Source organism: Macaca nemestrina, chromosome 12 (assembly GCF_043159975.1).
Source record: "Macaca nemestrina isolate mMacNem1 chromosome 12, mMacNem.hap1, whole genome shotgun sequence".
NCBI lineage: Eukaryota > Metazoa > Chordata > Mammalia > Primates > Cercopithecidae > Macaca > Macaca nemestrina.
Window position 1 is genome coordinate 51,487,837 of NC_092136.1, and position 21,192 is coordinate 51,509,028.

Below are 21,192 nucleotides of genomic sequence, written 5' to 3' on the forward strand. Positions count from 1 at the left end.
ACTTCAGATAACAAAAGATTGCTTACATAATATCCAGATTTAATGAGAAACCCATCTACTTTTATTATCTCACTTCACCTTTTTTCCTCTTTATGCTTTACTTTGGATTATTGTTACTATTTTTTTGAGACGGAGTCTTGCTCTGTCGCCCAGGCTGGAGTGCAGTGGCATGATCTTGTCTCACTGCAGCCTCTGCCTACTGGGTTCAAGCAGTTCCCTGCCTCAGCCTCCTGAGTAGCTGGGATTACAGGCGCCTGCCACCATGTCTGGCTAATTTTTGTATTGTTAGTAGAGATGGGGTTTTACCATCTTGGCCAGGCTGGTCTTGAACTCCTGACCTTGTGATCCACCACCTTGGCCTCCCAAAGTGCTGAGATTACAGGCGTGAGCCACCGTGCCCGGCCAGATTATTTTTGTTACTACATCTTCAAGTCCCATCTCCCTCCCTCCCTGTCTGTCTGTCTGTCTGTCTGTCTCTCTCTCTCTCTCTCTCTCTCCCCCCCCTTCCCCTCCTCTTCCCTGCCTTCCTCCTCCCCTCCCCCTCCCCACTCCCCTTCCCCTCCTCTTCCTTGCCTTCCTCCCCTTCCCCTCCCCCTCCCCTCTTCCCCTCCCCCTCCCCTCTTCCTCTCCCCCTCCCCTCTTCCTCTTCCCTGCCTTCCCTCCCCCCTCCCCTTCCCCTACTCTTCCCTGCCTTCCCCCCTCCCCCTCCCCTACTCTTCCCTGCCTTCCCCCCTCCCCCTCCCCTGCCTTCCCCCTCCCCTGCCTTCCCCCTCCCCCGCCTTCCCCCTCCCCCGCCTTCCCCCTCCCCTTCCCCTCCCCTCCTCTGCCTTCCCCCTCCCCCTCCCCTCCTCTGCCTTCCCCCTCCCCCTCCCCTCTCCCTCCCTGCCTTCCCCCCCAACTCCCTTTCCCCTCCCCTTCCCCTCCACCCCCTCCCCTTCCGCTCCTTCTCCCCTCTCCCCTCCCCATCCTCTACCTTCCACCTCCCGTCCCCCTCCCCCTCCTCTTCCCCTCCTTTAGTAGAGACCAGGTCTTGCTCTGTTGCCCAGGTTGGAGTGCAGTGGCGCCATCTTGGCTCACTGCAACCTGCCTCAGGTTCAAAGTCATCCTCCCACTTAAGCCTCTTGAGTAGGTGGGAGTACAGAAGCGCATGCCACCACACCTGGCTAAAGTCCTTTTTGTACTTTGTGTAGAGACAAGGTCTTGCCCTGTTGCCTAAGCTGGTCTCAAACTCCTGGACTCAAGCTGTCTGCCTGCCTCAGCCTCCCAAAGGGTTTGGATTATAGGCATGAGGCACTGCACCCAATCTCCATAACCATTTCTTCTGCTGTTGTTTAATCTGCTATGAATCCTATCCAGTGAATTTTCATTTTGAAAACTTTTTTTCAAAAATTTTTTTCCCCCTTGAAAAATTATATTTGGGTCTTTTTTATATATATTCTGCTTCTCTCCTCATTGTGTTCATGTATTCCTCTCAACTGGTTTTGCACAACATTGAGCCCTGAATTAACGCACAACAGATACGGCATTAGGGCTCAAGTTGCATCTAGATTTGCATTGTACCTTTGCCTCTAGAATGGTACAGCCATGTACCATTCTTGGGAAAATCAAGAAAATAGTCACTCAGATAACTTTCTGTGGGGCTCAGTTCTCTCACAGAACTGTGATTGAGAAAGACTGCTTTGAATATTTGAATGTGGTTATAACAGCTGTTTTAATGTCTTTGCTGATTCTATTGTTTGTATAATTTTTGGATTTGTTTCGACGGATTTTTCTCTAGTTACAGGTCGCATTTTTTCTGTTTTTTCACATGCCAAGTAAGTTTGGTTGGATGAAGGACATTGTGTATTTTATGTTGTTGGGTGTCTAGATTTTGTTGTCTTCTTTGTCGGGTTTCGTTCTCATAGTTAATTTACTAGCTGCACTTCAGTTTGATCCTTTCAAGACTTCTTTGAAAGCTAATGCAGCCTCAAGTAGCCTTTTTCCCAGGCTAGTTTAGCTCCACTACTAAAGTATGACTCTTTTGGGGTCTCTCTGCTGAATGCCCTGAACTATCAATTTGGCTTGTGGGAACCTGAAGAATTCCCAGCCCCATGTGAGCTCTATGGAACCATTCTATTCACAGCTCCTGGGTCATTCTTTGCCTAACCTCCTGGAGTTTTCATCCTAGACATATGTATCTTGATATTCAGCAAAGACTCATAGACTCTATGCATGTTTTTGGATCTCTTTTTATGTGTAGCTGTCTTCTCACCACAACTTTGTTCTGTGACTTCTAGTTGCTTCAGACTTCCTGTTCTTTAATGTCTCCTTTCAGCTCAGAGAAACATTTGTGTCCTACATGGAATCCCCCATCCCCTCTACAGTCTGGAGTGTGCCTCCAGGCAGATGGCCAGTGCAGTGTTGAGGCTTACCCTACTTCTTTCCTTTCCATGAGGATTGTAGTCCTTTGCTGCCTGGTGTACAATGTCTGAAAACAGTTGTTTAATGTATTTAGTCCAGATTTTTTTTTTTTTTTTTTTTGAGACAGAGTCTTGCTCTGTTGCCCAGGCTGGAGTGCAGTGGTGCGATCTCGGCTCACTGCAACCTCTGCCTCCTGGGTTCAAGCGATTCTCCTGTCTCAGCCTCCCAAATAGCTGGGATTACAGGCATGCGCCACCATGCCTGGCTAATTTTTGTATTTTTACTAGAGACAGGGCTTCATCATGTTGGCCACTCTGGTCTTGAACTCCTGACCTCAGGTGATCCGCCCGCCTCGGCCTCCCAAAGTGCTGGGATTACAGGCGTGAACCACCGCACCAGGCTCGTCCAGTTTTTTTTCTTTTTTTTTTTTTTTTTCTGAGACGAAGTCGTGTTCTGTTGCCCAGGCTGGAGTGCAGTGGTGCGATCTTGGCTCACTGCAACCTCTGACTCCCAAGTTCAAGCAATTCTCCTGCCTCAACCTCCTGAGTAAGTGGGATTACAGGCTCGCACCACCACGCCCAGGTAATTTTTGTATTTTTAGTAGAGACGGGGTTTCACCATGTTGGCCAGACTGATTTCAAACTCCTGACCTCGTAATCTGCCTGCCTCAGCCTTCCAAAGTGCTGGGATTACAGGTGTGAGCCACTGTGCCCGGCCTAGTCCAGTTTTTAAATTGTCTAAGATAGGAGGGTAAATGTGGTTCTTGTTACTCCATCGTGATTGGAAGTGGAAGTCTTTCCCATTTGCCTTGTAGCTTTTTAAATCTCTCACTTGAAACTTTTCTTACAAAGAGTGGCCAGTCTCATGGAATGAATAGTCCTTGTCTGTGTGGCCATTTTTTCTCTATAATTGGGCGTTGGCAAGTTTTTTCATAAAGGGCCGGATTGTTAGTCATCTTGGGCTTTGCAGGCTGTATCTCTGTCCCAGCTACTCTAGCCTGCCGTTATAGCACTGAAGCAGCTATAAGCAATGTCTAAGCGAATGAATGTGGGTGTGTTCCAATAAAACTGTGTATACTGATGTTTGTGTTTCATGTCATTGTCATATGTCATGAAATATGACTCTCGTTTTGCAATTATGAAAACCATTCTGTACAAAAACAGATGGTGGGATGGATTTGACCGACAGGCCATGGTTTGCCAGCCCTGCTTTATAGCACATTTAGCATTTGAGTGATTCTTTAGAATCTCTTAAGTCTCTTTATGTGGAAGTTCTTTCAGACAGCATTTCCTGAATGGATCGTCATGAATTTCTGTTCTAGGTGTTTTCTTCCTATATTGTTTGTTTAGAGATTTACAGTATCTCAGAGTTGGACATTATGCCTTTATTGACATACATTATGCCCTTATTATTTTATCATTTGACTTTTAAAATTTGATGTAACAGGGTTGTATATACTTAAAGTCTAGCTTGCTCCTCTTCTGTTTATCACCACTTGTTTTAATTCATTTTATTTCTTTTCCCATAGCTGTACGCTATATGTAATGATTCCATTTAACAGGTAAGTGGGAGCCAAGCATAATATCTCATGCCTGTAATCCCAGCACTTTGAGACAACAAGACACGTGGATTGCTTGAGACCAAGAGTTCAAGACCAGCCCAGGCAACATAGCCAGATCCTGTCTCTATAAAAAAAGTAAAAATAGTAAAAATAGAAATTAGCTGGGTATGGTGGCATATGCCTGTAGTCTCAGCTACTCTGGGGACTGAGGTGGGAGGAGCATTTTAGCCCAGGAAGTTTGAGGCAGCAGTAGAGCTATGATCCGATGATCAGCGTTATAGTGAGACCCCATCTCTTTATTTATTTATTTATTTATTTTTTATTTTTAGATGGAGTTTCGCTCTGTTGTCCAGACTGGAGTGGAGTGGCACAATCTTGGCTCACTGCAGCCTCCGCCTCCTGGGTTCAAGTGATTATCTTGCCTCAGACTCTTGAGTAGCCGGGATTACAGGCATGTGCCACCACAGCTGGCTAATTTTTCTATTTTTAGGAGAGATGAGGTTTCGCCATGTTGGCCAGGTTGGTCTTGAACTCCTGATCTCAGGTGATCCACCCGCCTCAGGCCTTCCAAAGTGCTGGCGGATTGTGAGATCAAGAGATTGAGACCATCCTGAATAACTGGCAGGTAAATAGATAACTGGCTGGTAAATAGAAGGAGATGATAATCAAGTGGTCTGTTTCAAACGCATCACTTAATCACTTAAGGGTATTTAACCAGTGACTGCTTCTAAAATTTCAAAGTGATTTTTAGCAAAAGGTATTTTAATTAAAAATACTTGACTGAGCATATAGTTTTTTGTGTGTGTTTTTTGTTTTTGTTTTTTTTTTGTGCACGGCAGTAATAGGCATTCTGGGGAAATGGATAAATGTGGAGATTTTCCTTTTTTTCAAATTACTCAGAGTCCAGTGCAGGAAGTTTTAGAGTGATGCAAACAAATGCTGGGACCCACTTTCAAGGCAGAGTAGGAAAAGCATTCAAAAAGTGTTGTCAAGTCCTGCAGAAGGAATTGTAGCATATATTCCTCCTGGAAAATCTGAGGGAACTTCTTAATTAGAATTGGTGCTTAAGCTGGAGCTTGATGGATTGGTAGGATTGAGATGGAGAGGAGAGAAGAGTGAGGGTGGAAAGATGGGAAAGGCCCAGAGTTGGCGGAATGCAGGGTGTATTCTGGACTGGAACGTTGGCCTAAAAAGATTCTACATGCAATGGGAAAAAAATATGATAAAGTAGACTGGGATCAGCTTGTAGAGGGCTTTAAATAGGATGACCCTTCTGTATATAATGGGAAACTGCCAAGGATTCTGAACAGGAGGTGCCTGGATCTAATCTAGTGGTAGCATAATGGCAGAGAAGTGCAAATTTGGCGGTCCTTTAGAGGTTGTTGGAATCATGGAATCTGTCCTCTTAGTATTATAAACGCAGTGAGGGCAGAATCATGTCTGTTGTGTTTATATTGCCTGGCATGTGCTGAAAAGCCATTTGATGAATGGATGATTTCAGAAAGAGACGATGAAAACCTGAACTGCAGTGACATGGGGAGGAGGAGACTGAACACTGGAAGGATATCCAAGTGGTGTTGGAGTCTTCAAAATACTGTCTGGGTGACCAGGAAGGTGGTGGTGCTATTAAAATAAGAAGTATAGGCAACTCTGTAGTGATAGAAACTTATGTGACAGTCCCATACAGGGTTAGTCCAGGAGGCATTTGGGAATGGGGTATGGGAATTGGAGGCCAAAAGAGGAGGCTAGGACTAGGAATGCAGATTTAGAATTTGTCTCTTTTGAGCTTAGTGATTGAGGAGATAAGAATGGGTAATATCCTCCAGGAAGAGTGTGTCCGAGGAGAGGGTCCAAGAGTAAAACTTTGGGGAAAACAAACATGGGAGGTAGAAGATTCAGAGGCAGCAAAAAGCCAAGAGAAGTAGCCAGAAACTGGAGAGAACCGTGAGGCTGTTTTGTGAAGGAAGCCACGGAGGTGGTGGAAAGCATTGAGTGCTGTGCAGAGGATGGGGGAGTGAGAGGCTGCACTGGTCTTGTGCGGGTTGCTGATGATTTCCTTATATTTATTTCAGTCTTCTGGTTGTAGAAACCAGATGACAGTGAGTTGAGGTGTGATTGGAGGCTAAGGATGTGGAGGAAGTAAGTCTGGGCTCTTTTGAGAAATTCTGTGGCAAAAGCAGGGCAAGATGGGGAAGTTATCTTGTTTTATGGGGTAGGAGGTTAGAGGAATAAGAATAAGCCACTGCAAGTTACTTAGTCACAGATATGGAGGTATACAGATCTGGAACTAGATATTAACACCTTTAGCGTCTGAGAGATTTAGAAACCTAGTTCGCAGGTGAGCATATGCCTTTCTGATGGGGGAGAATGCAGCTTCTCAAGACTATCTGCATTGTAGGGCCAGGTTAAAAGGTTGTTAGTCTCCAGTGTTGTGGACTGATACTTTGCTAAATGTTGTAAAAAATGAATTATTTGGAAAATAATCATTCTCCTATATATCATGGCAGTGTCAAATTAAAAGTTTCTGAACACTTGCTTTCAGTTTCTTTATCATTTGTGGATGTTATCAGGCTGCAGGTCTTGATTTGGGCAGCACTAGTGTAGTGAGTGGGGAAGGGAGCAGGAGAGTCAAGTGTTTTTCACAGGTGGCTCTTTTGACTTCTTCTGTAGGCTAGTGATTCCAGATTAGGACCACTGAGGAACAGTTGCATTCCAACACTAGAAAAAGAGGAACGATGCTTATACCAATTCCAGGTGTTGTGAAGGAGTCAATAGACTTGAATAAGATGTTTTCACCCTTTTCTGTGAATACTTACAAATTATTTGAGGTAAAGAAAAATTGCATAAACATGCAACTGCTTAAAATATGAGAATTATTACCAATCAGTTATAAAGACGAGTATTTAGAACAGTATGAGAAAATGTTAATGAATGCTATCTAGTGTTAAGACGTTATGAATATTATGAATGTTAAGTGAAGACAAATTTCATTTTGCTCTGATAACTGTAAAATTATGCATGCATATTTTATTTGTCATGACATTTTCAGTTATAAGTGACAGAAGTGCAACCCAAACCAGCTTCACACAGTGCATGCATTTACTCATTTTTGAAGTGAGGGTTGGGTGGAATGCAGTTGGCTTTCAATGAGTCCTACAACAGGATACCATCAAGACCCATGTGTAAGAATTGTCTAAATTGTGGAGGTGGAGTAGAGGCGTCTGCTAGTATGAGAGAGCTTGTGTCGAAGCCTAAGGCCAGAAAAGGTAAAACAACTGGCCCCAACCCTCACAGGTACTCAGGTGCAGCAGTGGTTTGAACCCAGGTCCCCGGTGCTGAACCATGACACAACCTCTGCTCTCCACCCTACAGAGCGTGTGAAGCCTTCTGAACCAACCGGGTTTCTAAAGCAGGATGTCATTATTTAAATTTGACATTTTAGTGTGGATCTTTTGCTTTCAGATTTCAAAGGATGTAAATTGAAGAATTAGCTTCATGCTAATTAGCATTCAGCTGCTATTTATAATTTGTTACTGCATCTCATTTTCAAAAGGGATTTATTTTTATTCTCCCTATGTTGGGCAATATGAAAAACAAAATGAATCATTCTCTTATTAAAACTGATGGCACCACATAACAAAATAGAGGAAATGACTGTGTCTTTCTTGAGTCTATGCTATAATTAGGGATTAAACATTAATGTTTAGGGTGTTTTTTTTTTTTTTTTTTTTTTAACAACAGAGTCTATATCATTAGGGAATAAATATTTAGCTCCTTTGTAGCTGAACTTCCAAAGCTGAGCTCTTTTAATGGTCAGATTCCATTATAAACTGATGAGAGACCTTTCTACAGGTCTTTGAGCTTTCTGGTTTTTTTTGAGACAGAGTCTTGCTATGTCATTCAGGCTGGAGTGCAATGTTATGAACATGGCCCACAGCAGACTGCCTCCTGGGTTCAGGTGATTCACCTCAGCTTCCAGTGTAGCTGGGACTATAGGCACGCACCACCATGCCTATTTATTTATTTATTTATTTATTTATTTATTTATTTATTTTTGAGACCGGGTCTTGCTCTGTTGCCCAGGCTTGAGTGCGGTGGCGCGACCTCGGCTCACTGCAACTTCCGCCTCCCTGGTTCAAGTGATTCACTTGCCACAGCCTCCCGAGTAGCTGGGACTACAGGCACACACCACCATGCTCAGCTGATTTTTGTATTTTTTGTAGAGACAGGGTTTCACCACGTTGGCCAGGCTAGTCTCAAACTCCTGACCTCAGGTGATCCACCGCCTCTGCCTCCCAAAGCCTGCTGGGATTACAGGCGTGAGCCACTGCGCCCGGACAATTTTTGTATTTTTTATATAGACAGGGTTTTGCCAGGTTGCCTTTTATTTAAAAAAATAATTTTTCTTTTATTTAAAAAAATTATTTTTTTGGCTGGGCGCGGTAGCTCAAGCCTGTAATCCCAGCACTTTGGGAGGCCAAGGCAGACGAATCACCTGAGGTCGGGAATTTGAGACCAGACTGACCAACACTGGAGAAACCCTGTCTCTACTAAAAATACAAAAAATTAGCCAGGCGTGGTGGCACATGCCTGTAGTCTCAGCTTCTCAGGAGGCTGAGGCTGGAGAATTGCTTGAACCGGGGAGGCAGAGGTTGCAGTGAACCGAGATTGCGCCATTGTACTCCAGCCTGGGCAACAAGAGCAAAACTCCATCTCACAAAAAATTTTTATTTTTTAACTGTCGTCTGAAATGTGGGTTAAACAGAAGTCACAGAAATAATTTGAGAGTTTTTGTGTATTGATATTCATCTTAGTCCTTTTAATGTTGCTATAACAGTACCTTAGGCTGGGTAATTTATAAAGAAAAGAGGTTTATTTTATTTAGCTTATGGTCCTTCAGGCTAGGAGGTACCAGAAGCATGTTGCCAGCGTCTCTTCCGTTTCTATTGAGGGCTTTTCATGGTGTGCCATAACATAGCGGGGAAGGTCAAAAGGGACATGGACGTGTTTGAAGAGGCAAAACCAAGGGGCATCCTAGCTTCGTAACAACCTACTCCCATGGGAACAATTCTGTGAGAACTAATTCAGTCTAGAGAGAGTTAGAACTCCTTCACTATAGTGGTACCAAGCCATTCATGAGGGAGATGCCTGCATGACCCAAACCCTTCCCACTAGGCCCACCTCCCAACGCAGCCACCTTGGGCATCAAATTTCAAATATGAGTTTTTGTGGGAATAAACTCAAGCCATAGTACATTTTAGCCATGCACTTGACCTATTTCTGGAGAGCTATAGTCATGTGAGAATGTATAATGTACCCTTACTTCCTGGAGGGAGTACATAGACTTTGAGTATCCCTAAAATGTGTTCAATACGCAAAGTTCAAATTAAAAACAGCACAAATGTTTATTTTTTCAGTTCTGGGTCTATAGAAGCCCAGGTTTATTCCCATTTGCTACAACAGATTCCCTTCAAATAAAATGCACTGGCAAGGTGACCAGTGAGTGACCCAATGTCTGGTTGGGAAATCTGTCTCTGAACTTCTTGCTGTTGAACCTAAAATGTGGATGTAAATTGGATCACAGCTGGTTTGGCATTGAAAAAAATATATACACAACAAACAATTACAACTTCTTTAAATGGCAGTTTTTACTGGGTGTCTGATACTGTCTTTACTATCTCAAGTGGAAGTCCAAACAGATTTCATTTTTGTAGTAAAAAGTCTTTATTTCCAAAAGGATTTGTTAGCCAGAAGAACTATAAACCACCTAACAAGACTTTGGTAAGAAAGAGACTTGATGCTTCTTATAAATTCCCCATTGCAAACAAAAAATAACAGTGCAACAAGAGTCATGTTACCCATTCTTAACCATTAACCTGGTTTTAAGTCAAGTCTCCCAAATCAGGATTTTACACGTACCCAACTGGGATCAAATAAGAACATGAGACACTGGGTGGCTTGTCCTTGAATTAGGAATCACCGTTTTAAGGAACTGTATCATGGGTTGAGAGTTATTTAGATAGCTTAGAAAAACATTGCAAAAGTGGGCACTTCTATATGAGGACTTTTTCCCCCCCCCGAGTAGAAAATTAAATCTTGCGTTTCTTTATGCTTTTTTGGGGAGAAGGCAATTCATTTAAGGATTTAAAACATGTTGGAGACAAGTAGTTCCGAGATGTAATAATGGTCCCTCCAAGAACGAGGGAACAAAAGCCCTATCTATCTTTTATTGAAAATGGAGGAGGACAATATAAAGAACCTTCTGAACACTTACTTAGCTTAAAGACATGAAAGACCCAGTGAATTTTTATGGAACAGTCTCTCTTGTGTTAAAGAACATATGTTGTATTTGGAAATATCCTAATGTGTTGTTTAATACAAATTCTTAGTGTATTCAGAGCATTGTATGTGTCTCACCAATGGCACACATTTGGATTAAGCAGTAATAAGACCTATAAAAGAAATTAAACAATAGTTTTCAACAATAAATGCAGGAGGAAAAACTGCTGATGGACCCAACTGAGAAAATGTCCTTTTACACTATCCCTCAGTGGTCAGTCTCCCTGAATCTGGTGTGCTTATAATTGCTGGGAAGGCAGTGTAAACCTGTGGCCATTCCTATGCATGTTTGGGAGGACCACAGCCCTGGTGTGGAGCACTGACAGATTTGGCTTTCCACCAGAATTGCTTGCTCAGCTTAATCTTATAATATTCCTTTCCCTTTTAGATTTATTTTCTGTCTTGATAACCTTTTCTCTCTACATACAAAATTTCATGACTAAAATAACTTTTAAAGTACAGAGAGAGATTGTATTTTGTTGAAGGAACGCCTTGCGGGGAGGCTTTGGGCAGACTTAGCAAAATGCTTGTATAATAAAAATGTTTTCTTGCTAAAAACTGATTTGCAAACTTGAAAGTCTAGATGTGTATAGGAAGATTTTAAAATTCAGGCATGGGACTGCTAAAGAGACCAATTTTGCTTCCTTGGTCTTGGTTCCAGTAAGGATTTAGTACCTAAAAGTTCAGAAGGTTGGCTTCCTAGAGGAATTGTGCATACTTCTCCCAAACCCTAAAAGCAAGGGAGAAATACACTCTAAACTTATTCTTTATCTCAGGTGTAAAAACTAGTTACCTTACATTTAAATAAAGCAGCCATAATTTATTTATTTTTTTGTGGGGGGCATCAGGAGCCAGTATCAGGGGTAAGATAAATGTATTCCGAATTTCTCAGTGGAAGAATAAAAGCCACCCAACATCAGTTCTCCTCTTGAAGTCTACCGGCTCTGTTTTCCCCAGGAACTATTGATGACTGAGGAGACTTGAACAGAGACCTCAAGTTCCACTAAGAAGAGATGGGCAAACAGTGGTTTCAGTGAACAGGCCAAAGATGAGAATGAGGGGAATCTGCTCTCTTCATCTGATTGAGAATGTTTCCTACCTGCCACACCCTGGGACTCAGGCATAGAGTCACTTCCGGACATGGTTGCCTCTCCATGTGGAGGAGGTCAAGGTCTCCGTCCTGCCTGGCCAGGTGGAAGCTCCAGGGGGACATGTTTCAGTTTAGTACAAGGTGGCTGACACTACTCCCGTGCAGGAAGAGGGCTGGCTGGTGGTGAGGGTGCCCCACTCAGCCTGTACCCATCAAGAAGTATTCAGAAAGGATGTCCCTGGCATCCACAAGACTACTGGGCGAACCACACTGCAAAAATGAAAACTAGTGTACACAATTTAAATTGTCTTAAGCAAATAATCCAGCCATTGGTGATTCTGGAATCTAGAGTGCAGCCCTGGGGAACTCGTACCCTTGCTAACAAGGATGAACATTGCATGCTCTGATCTCCTTCTTGTCTTTGCAGCTGGTAAACTGGGAGCTTTTGAATCTCTTCTTTACAGTCATGTAACGTTCCTGAATTCCACCTCCGCACAGTTTGGTGCATTCTGACCAGGCTGTCCATGGGCGCATCCTACAACCTGAAAGCATGAGAATGCCTTGTTAGGCCTACAGAAACTGGGGACGGAACAGGAATGCTAAACTCTAGTAGAACTGTGAAATGTGGTTGTCTGGTCTCCTCCTCTGTTCAAGTATGTAATGATTTGGTTAGAGTCCTTATTAGGGACAGTTAGGTCATATGTGACTGATTGCAAAAAATGGCCACAAATGCTTCACGAATCTTCTCATCAAAAGGCAGACTCTGTTTCTCCACCTCTTGAATCTGGGCTTGATGACATGATTTGCTACGGCCAATGGGACATGAGCAAAAACAGGCCTAAAAGCTTCTACCATGTAAACAAGCCTGGCTAGACCACTGGAGAGACCAAGTGCAGACAGGCCTCAGCCATCTCATGAGGCCCCAGATATGCAGGTGAGGCTGGTCTGGCCCAATTGTGCCACCAGCTAGTAATAACCACATGAATGAGTCCAAACTAGACCCAAGAAGAACCATCCAGTAGACCCAGTTCACATCACTGATCCACAGAATCATGCTAAGTGGTTGTTTAAAAAGATTGTTTTGGGGTGACTTACGCAGCAGCCATGCAAGGAACACTAAACTGCTTTCTCTTATGCCTTATTCCCCAAGTACTTGGCTCCCAAATGCTAAGTATAGAGAAGTACAATTTTTGTTCTTCCTACTCAGCATAAACATGCTGCTCTCCAAGAAAACTTTCTTGACCCCCAGAGATTAATTAGATTTTTTGATTACTGCTTCCATAGCACTCTAGATTGCTCTCTTATAGAACCCATCACATTTATGGTTACACATGAGATATTTGCTAACCACACGACAGCTAAGAGTCATGGAGGAATGTATGGTACAACTATGTACCTGGCACATAGTTGACTTTAATGAACGTTTGTTGATTGGCTAACTACCATGTAGAACAGAAACACTGATATGCAAACAGCTCCCTAATCATAAGGATCCCGAACGGTCAAGTAGCTCCTCATACTTTTTCCATTTCTCATCATCCTAGGTGGAGGTGGAACATCTTTAAAAAAAAGAATGGGACTTTAAAAGAAAAAGAAAATGCCTACCAGGGGCTTCAGTGCTGAAGAAGGTGCCCATGTAAAAAAGTGAAGGTTAATGTGTACATCAAGTTTCTGATTTTTAAAGTCCTGGAAATCTCTGAAGTTAAGCTGGAGTTTGGGGACCTACAATCTTTTTCTTGGGTTACAAATAAAACCTATCTGGCCTCTGTGTGTGTGTTTTGCCACCTCCAGATCATTCAAAACAGGTCTGATACAGTCACCCTTCTGATTAAAACCACCTACAGAGTCAAGTCCCAAATCCTTGGTGGGCCACTGGCCTTTTGTGGTCTGGTCCCCACCTTCCCAACCTGGTTTCCTGCCTGCCTTGTCGTTTGTGCTTCATCTGCATCCCATTTATCACTTGGACCTATCATGGTCTTTGGCATCTCTGTGCCTTTGTAATGACTATTCTTGCGGTCTGGAATGTACTTTTTTTTTTTTTTTTGAGATGGGGTTTCACTGTTGTTGCCCAGGCTGGAGTGCAATGGCGTGCTCTTGGCTCACTGCAACCTCTGCCTCCCCAGTTCGAGCGATTCTCCTGCTTCAGCCTCCCAAGCAACTGGGATTACAGGTGTGTGCCACCATGCCCGGCTAATTTTTGTATTTTTAGTAGAGATGGGGTTTCACCATGTTGGCCAGGCTGGTCTCAAACTTCTGACCTCAGGTGATCAGCCCACCTTGGGCCTCCCAAAGTGCTGGGATTACAGCCATGAGCCACCACACCCAGCCTGGAATACACTTTTCTAAGTGGCAAACTCTTCCAGGTTTTTCAAGACCCACTCTAGTTTTCCCTGCTTTAACATCTCCCTGAACTCCAGTCAATGTAAGATGCTCATTCCTCAGCTCCCTGAGCACTTGGTGCATTGTTCTATTAGTTATTTGGCAGCTTGGATCAATATTATTTGGGGAAATAAAACTCAAGGCTGACATCATATTGCTGCTAAATTTCTGGTTAGCCTTGCAAAGAAAATCAATGTCTCAGGCCATGGCTGCCTTGTCTGAGCCAAACCCTTAAAATGGAAGATGTGTTCTGGGAGATTCTCAGGAACATTCCCTAAATGGCGAACAAGATTCCTTTGACACATCTGTATCATGTTCCCCCTTTGCAAGGAGTGAATGGGGTTGCTAAGTCATAACTGACTTTGAGCAAAGTTGGACACATTGGTTTTATATGTGTGTAAAAAAGAAGGAACTGTGTAATTCCTAAAGATTCTTTGCTTGAAAATTTATTTTTGTCAGGTAATTAGGTTGTCTAAATGTTCTTTGATAAAGGACCCTCCCACCGCCAATCTCCTTTATAAATTACGTTTGCTCAATATTTGGGAACAAACTTGGATCTGAAGAATCAAAATGTGGTCTGAAGACTCCAGAAAATGCAGACTCTCCCCGACTCCTTTTAAACAGGTCCAAGACTTAGCCCAGTGCAGAGCCCTGCCTGTCCTGGACACCAGCCCAGGCCCACACTTGGGAGCCATACCTGGGAACTGCTCCCCTTCAGACTCTTCCTTCAGCTGCTCACTCCGCCGGCTCTCTCGGGCCTCCCTCCAGCGTAGCTTCTGGATGGATGGATTTCGAAGGCATTTCCGGATGCGGCACTTTTTTCGCTGCACAGTCTCTGGGCAGGGTGCACCTCCAAACTGAGGCTCCATTTGGATCATCCGGGTTCGAATCACGTGGCCTTTCCCACATGACTTGTTACATTCCGACCACTGGGACCACTCGGTGAGCTCACAGTCAATGGCTGGCAAGACACAGATGGGCATGAGTGTATCACATGTCTGAAACAAGATATGGTCACACACTCCTTTGAACATCTCAACAAGCCTATGAGGAATGCAAAGCAGGTGCTGTGTCATGCCATTTTACAGAAGAAACTGAAGCTCCAAAGAGGCAGGCTGACTTCATCCAGCCCCTGTGGTTGGTAAGCAGCAAAGGCAGGATTGGTGCCAGGTCATCAACCATTCTGTGCTCCCTCTATGACTCAAGAAGGCTTTGGAGGACTTTCAAGATGTGTTCAGAGCCTCTTGCCCTGCTTTGTGAACTCCTAGAATATTGTCAGATCAGCCTCAAGTACAGAATAGCCTCCCACAGTCCCAGACTCACTGGTGATATTTTTCAGAGCAAGGCCAACAAGCCCCCTGCTGCTCTTTGGAGAGAACAAGTCAATAAGCTAAAGGTGGCTGACCCTTGTGGACCAATACCAGGGACATTTTGGTTCTCACACAGCCTGGCAGCTTTTCATTCCCAACATCATCCTGTGTTCTATCTATGGTGGTCTATGCAAAAAACACAGGAGCCAGAAATGGGACATTCAGTAGAGAAGAGGGTCAGGAGCAAGGGGTGCTTCACGGTTTATCACAGTACAAGATCCAGTAAATTCTTACTAAGCCAGCATCTCATAAATGTGAAGGGAAAATAACACATCAGTTTGACTGTCAGGATGTGTCCCAGGGAGGCATTATTCCAAGCCCTCTGTTGGCCTTGCAAGGCCAAAGTCAGGGTGGACCTAGATGTCCTCATTTTGTTCAAGTTTCTGTTCTTTTATCCCCCCTGTGGAAGCTCAGGCAGCTTTCTTATCTGCAAAATGGGGATCATGGTATTTTTCTCATTAGGTTGTAAGGATTAAATGAGATGCTCCCAGCCCTGCAAGTGCTTCATAAATTTTCGTTTTCTTCCTTCCTTCAGTGGACCCTTTGGATATAAAACTTTCAAGTCAGGTACTCTCAGTCAGAAGGCTATGGGGCCCTAACTCTGGTGAGCTGGCCTGAACCATGGGCCAGTCTTAGTTACTGAAAATCCCAGGCTTTCTCTAGTGGATGGTCCAAGTTACCTCCACCTGTGGCTGAGTCTCCTAAAACAGCCCAGGAACTGGAGCGTGGGGTGGGGATTAAAGCCTATCCTTGTCATGTCCAGTGCTCACACTTTGGACCAATTACTTGGTTTCATCCTCAGAGCAACCTAGGAAGTATTTCCTGCTACTTTACAGATGGGGAAACTGAGGAACAGAGGTGCTGAGTCATCGGCTGAAGGTTACTAGCTAGGGGAGGGAGGATGAAGGACTACAAGTGCATGCTGGAGGGGACCAGAGCCACAGCCAGTGTGCCTGCCCTTTCACCACCCAAAAGAGCAGCTCTTGGAAGACCAGCCAAGGAAACTGGCTTGCTCGGCTTGGAGATTAGTCCCATATAATACAAACAGCTGATCGCAGATATTTTGGAAAACAGGACTGGGAGTGGAGTGGGGTGGGGTGAGCTTTTGAGAACTTGGCTTGTTTTCTTGCTGGTTTTCTTACCAGTCTGCAGGAGTCATTGATTTAATGTCCAGCTTCTGGTCATGGGGAAATAAAATGGTCACAGGGAGAAGAATAGAATTAAAAAGCTTGGAAAATCCATGGGTCACGCAAGCCCATAATTGTTGGGGGAAAGGAGGGAAAGAACTAAGGTTTATTGAGCCTTGTGCTGTTTTTCATATGTGTCTCTCATTTACACTTCACAGCAACTTGAACTTTGGGTGTTATATAGACGGTAGTGGGATTCTGACTTTACTAATGAAATTGACTGCAGTGTTTTAAGTAACTGCAAACACTGAAAGCCAAACCCCAAACTCCTCCCCAGCAAACCATTTTATTCTAGGATCTAGCAGTATTAGCACTGGCTGGTTCAGGGCTCCCTGGACTCAGGAACATAGAAGTGATAGGCTTTGGGGAGCTCCAGGACTTACGGCATTCAGGGAGCATGCACTTCTCCACCTGCTCCAGATCCTCATTGCAGTCTCCAAGTTCCGCCAGAGACTTGAGCATCCGCTGTCGGGTTCGCATGCCCTTCCCGCAGGTCACGCTGCAGTCACTCCACTCGGACCATGGGGACAGCAAGCATGGGATGGTATCTAGATCAAGAACCGGGTTTGCCACTGAGAACAGGTTCTTTTGTTTTCTTTGATCTCCCTGGCCCCACAATGTCCCACACCCAGTCCCCTGCTTTGGCCCCTGGAATAAAGTGGAATTGGCCCATGGGTTCAAATAAGAGTGAATTCTATGGAGCAAGAGGTGGCTCAGCAGCCTACTGCTCTTCTTGTCACTCTCTTTCATCTACCCCCTCCTCTGCCCCGCCCCGGTGGTTATGACATGAAGGTTGCAATATGACTACATAAGTCCCCACTGGAAATGCCACTGAAGATTTAGTAGGGTCTTCCTAGAGACAGACACATCCCACACTCACTAAGAATCAGGCACTAAAGAAGAGGCTCAGGGCTGCATTTTTGGACATTGTGGTCCTGAATTCCCTAGAGTGTGTATGTACTTGTGTGCCTGTATACATCTGTGTACTGATGTGTGGGTGGGCCCATACGCATTTGTGCACAGAGTAGGGGGGGTCATGCTTTATGGGATCAACCAAGTCCAATGTACAACAGGAGTGGGCTGGACCTGGGTAGTGTATGTCCCGCCTAAATGTGTTGCCCCTCCTCCCCACCACAGCAAGAAAGACACTCCTATAAAACACGGCTGCAGGTGAATTCTATCCAGAGGCCTCCCGTTTGCCACCCCAGCATTGCTTAGAATGTCCCCCAATGGAGGTTACTCTCTCTGGTTCTGGTTGATGTCCACACACCTATGGCTCTCATCTGGCTCCCAGCAGTGCCCGGCAAGGACCGTGGGCCATGCTTTCCTCCTGCTCAGCCTCCGACCTTCATGGTGGTAATAGTGGATGCTATGGCCCTCCACGCCTGTCCCCGGTGGCCTCCTCCAAGCCCACCCCCGCTCCCACTCACGGCACTCGGGCATCATGCACTTCTCTGCCTGGGACGTCTCGGCCTTGCACATGGAGCCATCTGCGGGGCTCATCTTGATCATGCGGTGCCGCTTCTTCATGCCCATGCCGCAGGTGGCGCTGCATTCGTCCCACTCGCCCCACTCGGTCATCAGGCAGCTGCTGGGAGCTGGGGAGGCCGGCAGCATTGGAGTCGCACCTGCTGCCTCCCCGACCTGCTTGCCCGCCCGCCCGGGGCCCCCACTCACAGCACTCCTCGTTGACTGTGCACTTCTCCGTTTCCTCAGTGGGCAGCGTGCACACGGAGCCGTCCTCTGGGAACTGCTTCACGTACCTCTCCCGGGACCTCATGCCGGTCCCGCAGGAGATGCTGCAGGGCGACCAGGTGATCCACTCGGACATGGTGCAGGTGGAGCCGTCTGCAACATACCGAGTGCACGCTGCAGCAGTGGCGGGGGCGCCCGCCAGGCCGCGCGGCGGGAACTTCCCCCAGTGGGAATCAAGAGTTAGGCAGTTGAGGATGTCAGCATGCCTAAGAGGTCTAAATCCTTAAACCAGCAAAGTTCTCTAAGAGGAAATGCCTCTTTTCCAAGTGCATGGGACACTCAGAATTACTCCTTATCTCATGAAAATACTTTTGAAAGATGCTTGTATGGAAAGGAGGGTGTTTAAAAAATGTAAACACACACATATATCTAAGATAAGATATAATTTGATCCACATATAATTTAAGATAAATCATAATCCATTTGTATGAGGAACAATCCTTCCCTGTGGAGGGGGAGGTTAAGGACCTCAGCTCCTCAGCTTAGACAGCTTCCCAGTCCCAGCCCCAAGAGAGCCTTCAATGTTGACAGGCCAGTCCCAGCTTTCCTCCCGCCTGTTTGTAGGAATGACTTGTCTATGGGAGGGTTTACTCCCCTCCAAAGTGCTTATTGTGGGCAAAATGAGCTAGCAATAAACCACCCTGAAAGTGCAGCACTGGGAGAGGTATTTAAGAGCCTCCCTCTAGGCAGAGCCAAGGAATTAATGACCTGCAAGGGATACGCTTGCTTTCTCTATCCTCAGCTTGGAAGTGGGTTTTTTCCCTGCCATACACCAGTCCAGCCTATACATACCTTCCCATTGCCTTATTGCATCTGTAAGATCAGGGCATGAGTAGCGTAGATCTATCAGGCAGAGAAAGGGGTCATGGCTTGGGAAGCAGATAGCCGACCTTTGCACAGCAATCAGCTTAGTGCAATCTTGCAGCTTGAGCCATCATGATATAGGTGTTGCAAGATTATACTTAAAGCCTGACCTTTGCGCTGTTGCAAATAGAGAGACTGAGAATTTCTGCAATCAGCCCGAAGGTCCTGACACGAAGAAGTGAGAGTGCTCTGACTCACGCTGAGGTAGAACACAGATGAGGGGCCGTAAATGACAGAATTAGGGCAATGGATCTAGATTCAATCTGGGCTGATCTGTTAACAGTCTCCTTAAGAAGAGATTGGAGTTAAGTCCCAGAAGCAGGCTATGTGTTGTCTGTAACTTGTCATAAGATGTATCTATGTTTGTAAGCTCTTCAGTAAAAGAAGGGGGGGTGGTCAGTCAATCTCAAGAATTCCTTTGATGTCATAAGAGAGGTTCTGTGTTCAGAGCCCTCAAGATACTGTTGCAGATAGGAGTCTGCCCAAGGTGGACCCCACTGACATCTACTGTCAGGGTCCTTGTGCCCTCACCAGGGACACTGTCTGACAGCTGGGCAGACCCTCCCTACCTGAACTCCTGCAAGCCCCTGGCTGGTCTGGGTTATCTCCTCACCTTCGTCACTGCAGCCAGGGCCCATGCAGGGCTGGAAGTCCTGGGTGTCGGGGCAGGGGACGCTGAGGTCCAGCTGTGCCTTCAGCATGCGCTGTCGCATCCTCTTGCCTTTGTCGCAGGTGGAGGAGCTGCAGGCGGACCATGGGGACCAGTTGGAGTAGATGCAGGTTTCAGGGGTGTCATCTGGAAAGAGTGTTTGACATGTTTTCCCTGGGAGCCTATGGGAGCTGCCACTGGCGCTCTCCCCATACTGGCTCATCTGGGAACAAGAAAAGCCATGCTGCCAGACTGGCCTCGGTGAGCCTGCGTGCTCCTGGGATGGAAGCGGCCATTCACTTCCCTTTAAAGATGACAGTTTAACATCTTGCTAATAAATATCTAAATGAGCAGAATGATTCTTATTATCCCTTCCTCTCAACACATGAACTTCTTCTCATTTTCAGTCCCTCATCTTGGCATTGTTTCCACACACATGCAGGCTCATTGTAGGCCATTTTGAAAAGCTCAAGGCTTGTTTTCATGCCATGGCTTCATCTTCCCAATGATCCCATACACAGTTGTCATGGTAAGAATAAAAGCAGCCGCTATTCATTGAGTACTTATCATGTACTAGCACCATTCTAAGAGCCTTACATGTTTAATCTCATTTAATTCTCACAAGTGCATGAAGCAGGTTCTTTTATCATCCCCATTTGACTGTCAAGGAAACTGAGACAGAAAGGTTAGCTTCTTGCCCAAGATCACATGTCTACTGAGAGTGCAGGTTGTCTGGCTCCAGATCCCATAAGAAAACTTGAGCTTGAACCATTACTCTGTGCTCCCTCCTGACTGTAAGATCTGGGCCTTTCTTTGCTTGCTGGGAAAGTGAATGTATCCACACCTGCCTTATAGACTGGCCTGAGAATCGAAGCAGAGAGTAGTCTGAATCCTGCGAAGCCCATTCAAATGAGATTTACATGATTGTTTTAAAGGCCTGATGTTGTTCAGTATATATTCTGATGTCATATCTTCACCAATTCCCTTATGCTTTATGCCTAACCTTGGCCTTGTTTTTGATTATTTCTTGAGGAGAAATCCTCAGAGATAGGATTACCAAGTCAAAGCACATGGTTTATGGTTCTTAAAACAGGTTAGCAAATTGCTTTCTCAAAGGGTTGTGTCAATTTATGTTGCCACCTGCAACAAAAGAAAATAACGTACCTTCATCTTTCTCCTCTGGAGCCAGGTCAGCTACAATATCATCGACATTGTCAGGTACAATATTGCATTGTTCCCCCTGCAAAAGGAATTTTACTTGGAGGGCTCACATAGCGAAAGAAGGGAATGTGTAGTGTGAAGATGAAAGAGGACTAAAATCTAATGCCCATTCTGTATACAAATCGTATGCCATGGCAAAGTTCTGGGCCAACATTTACAATCTGCCTGAGAAAGAAATGCCAAGAAAGCAGAAATGGCTAACCAGGGATGATAAATACATAACTTGGGTACCAGCACTCCCCAGTTCCTGGCCCATGGGAGACATTAGTAATCAATTACAGAACTCACAATGAAACCAATTTGCCTAGATCAAATTGTTCATTTGAGCACTGGGCCTCACTGCTGAGTTCATTTTGCTCATTTTCTTTTTTTTTTTT

At 45.1% G+C, this 21,192-nt stretch overlaps 1 protein-coding gene across 1 annotated transcript in view; it reads right to left on the reverse strand.

The window, feature by feature from the left end:
• Nucleotides 1-9,341: 9,341 nt before the first annotated feature.
• The window catches only part of LOC105486919 (spondin 1), a 291,726-nt gene continuing 279,875 nt past the window's right edge, over nt 9,342-21,192 (reverse strand). Inside the window, exons 10-16 of the mRNA XM_011750058.3 lie at nt 20,759-20,834; nt 19,559-19,741; nt 18,004-18,174; nt 17,757-17,924; nt 16,710-16,874; nt 14,467-14,730; nt 9,342-11,932 (exon numbers count right to left, since the gene is read on the reverse strand). Coding sequence (XP_011748360.2) covers nt 11,769-11,932; nt 14,467-14,730; nt 16,710-16,874; nt 17,757-17,924; nt 18,004-18,174; nt 19,559-19,741; nt 20,759-20,834 — 1,191 coding nt within the window. The 3' untranslated portion in view covers nt 9,342-11,768. The remainder of the gene's footprint in view (nt 11,933-14,466; nt 14,731-16,709; nt 16,875-17,756; nt 17,925-18,003; nt 18,175-19,558; nt 19,742-20,758; nt 20,835-21,192) is intronic.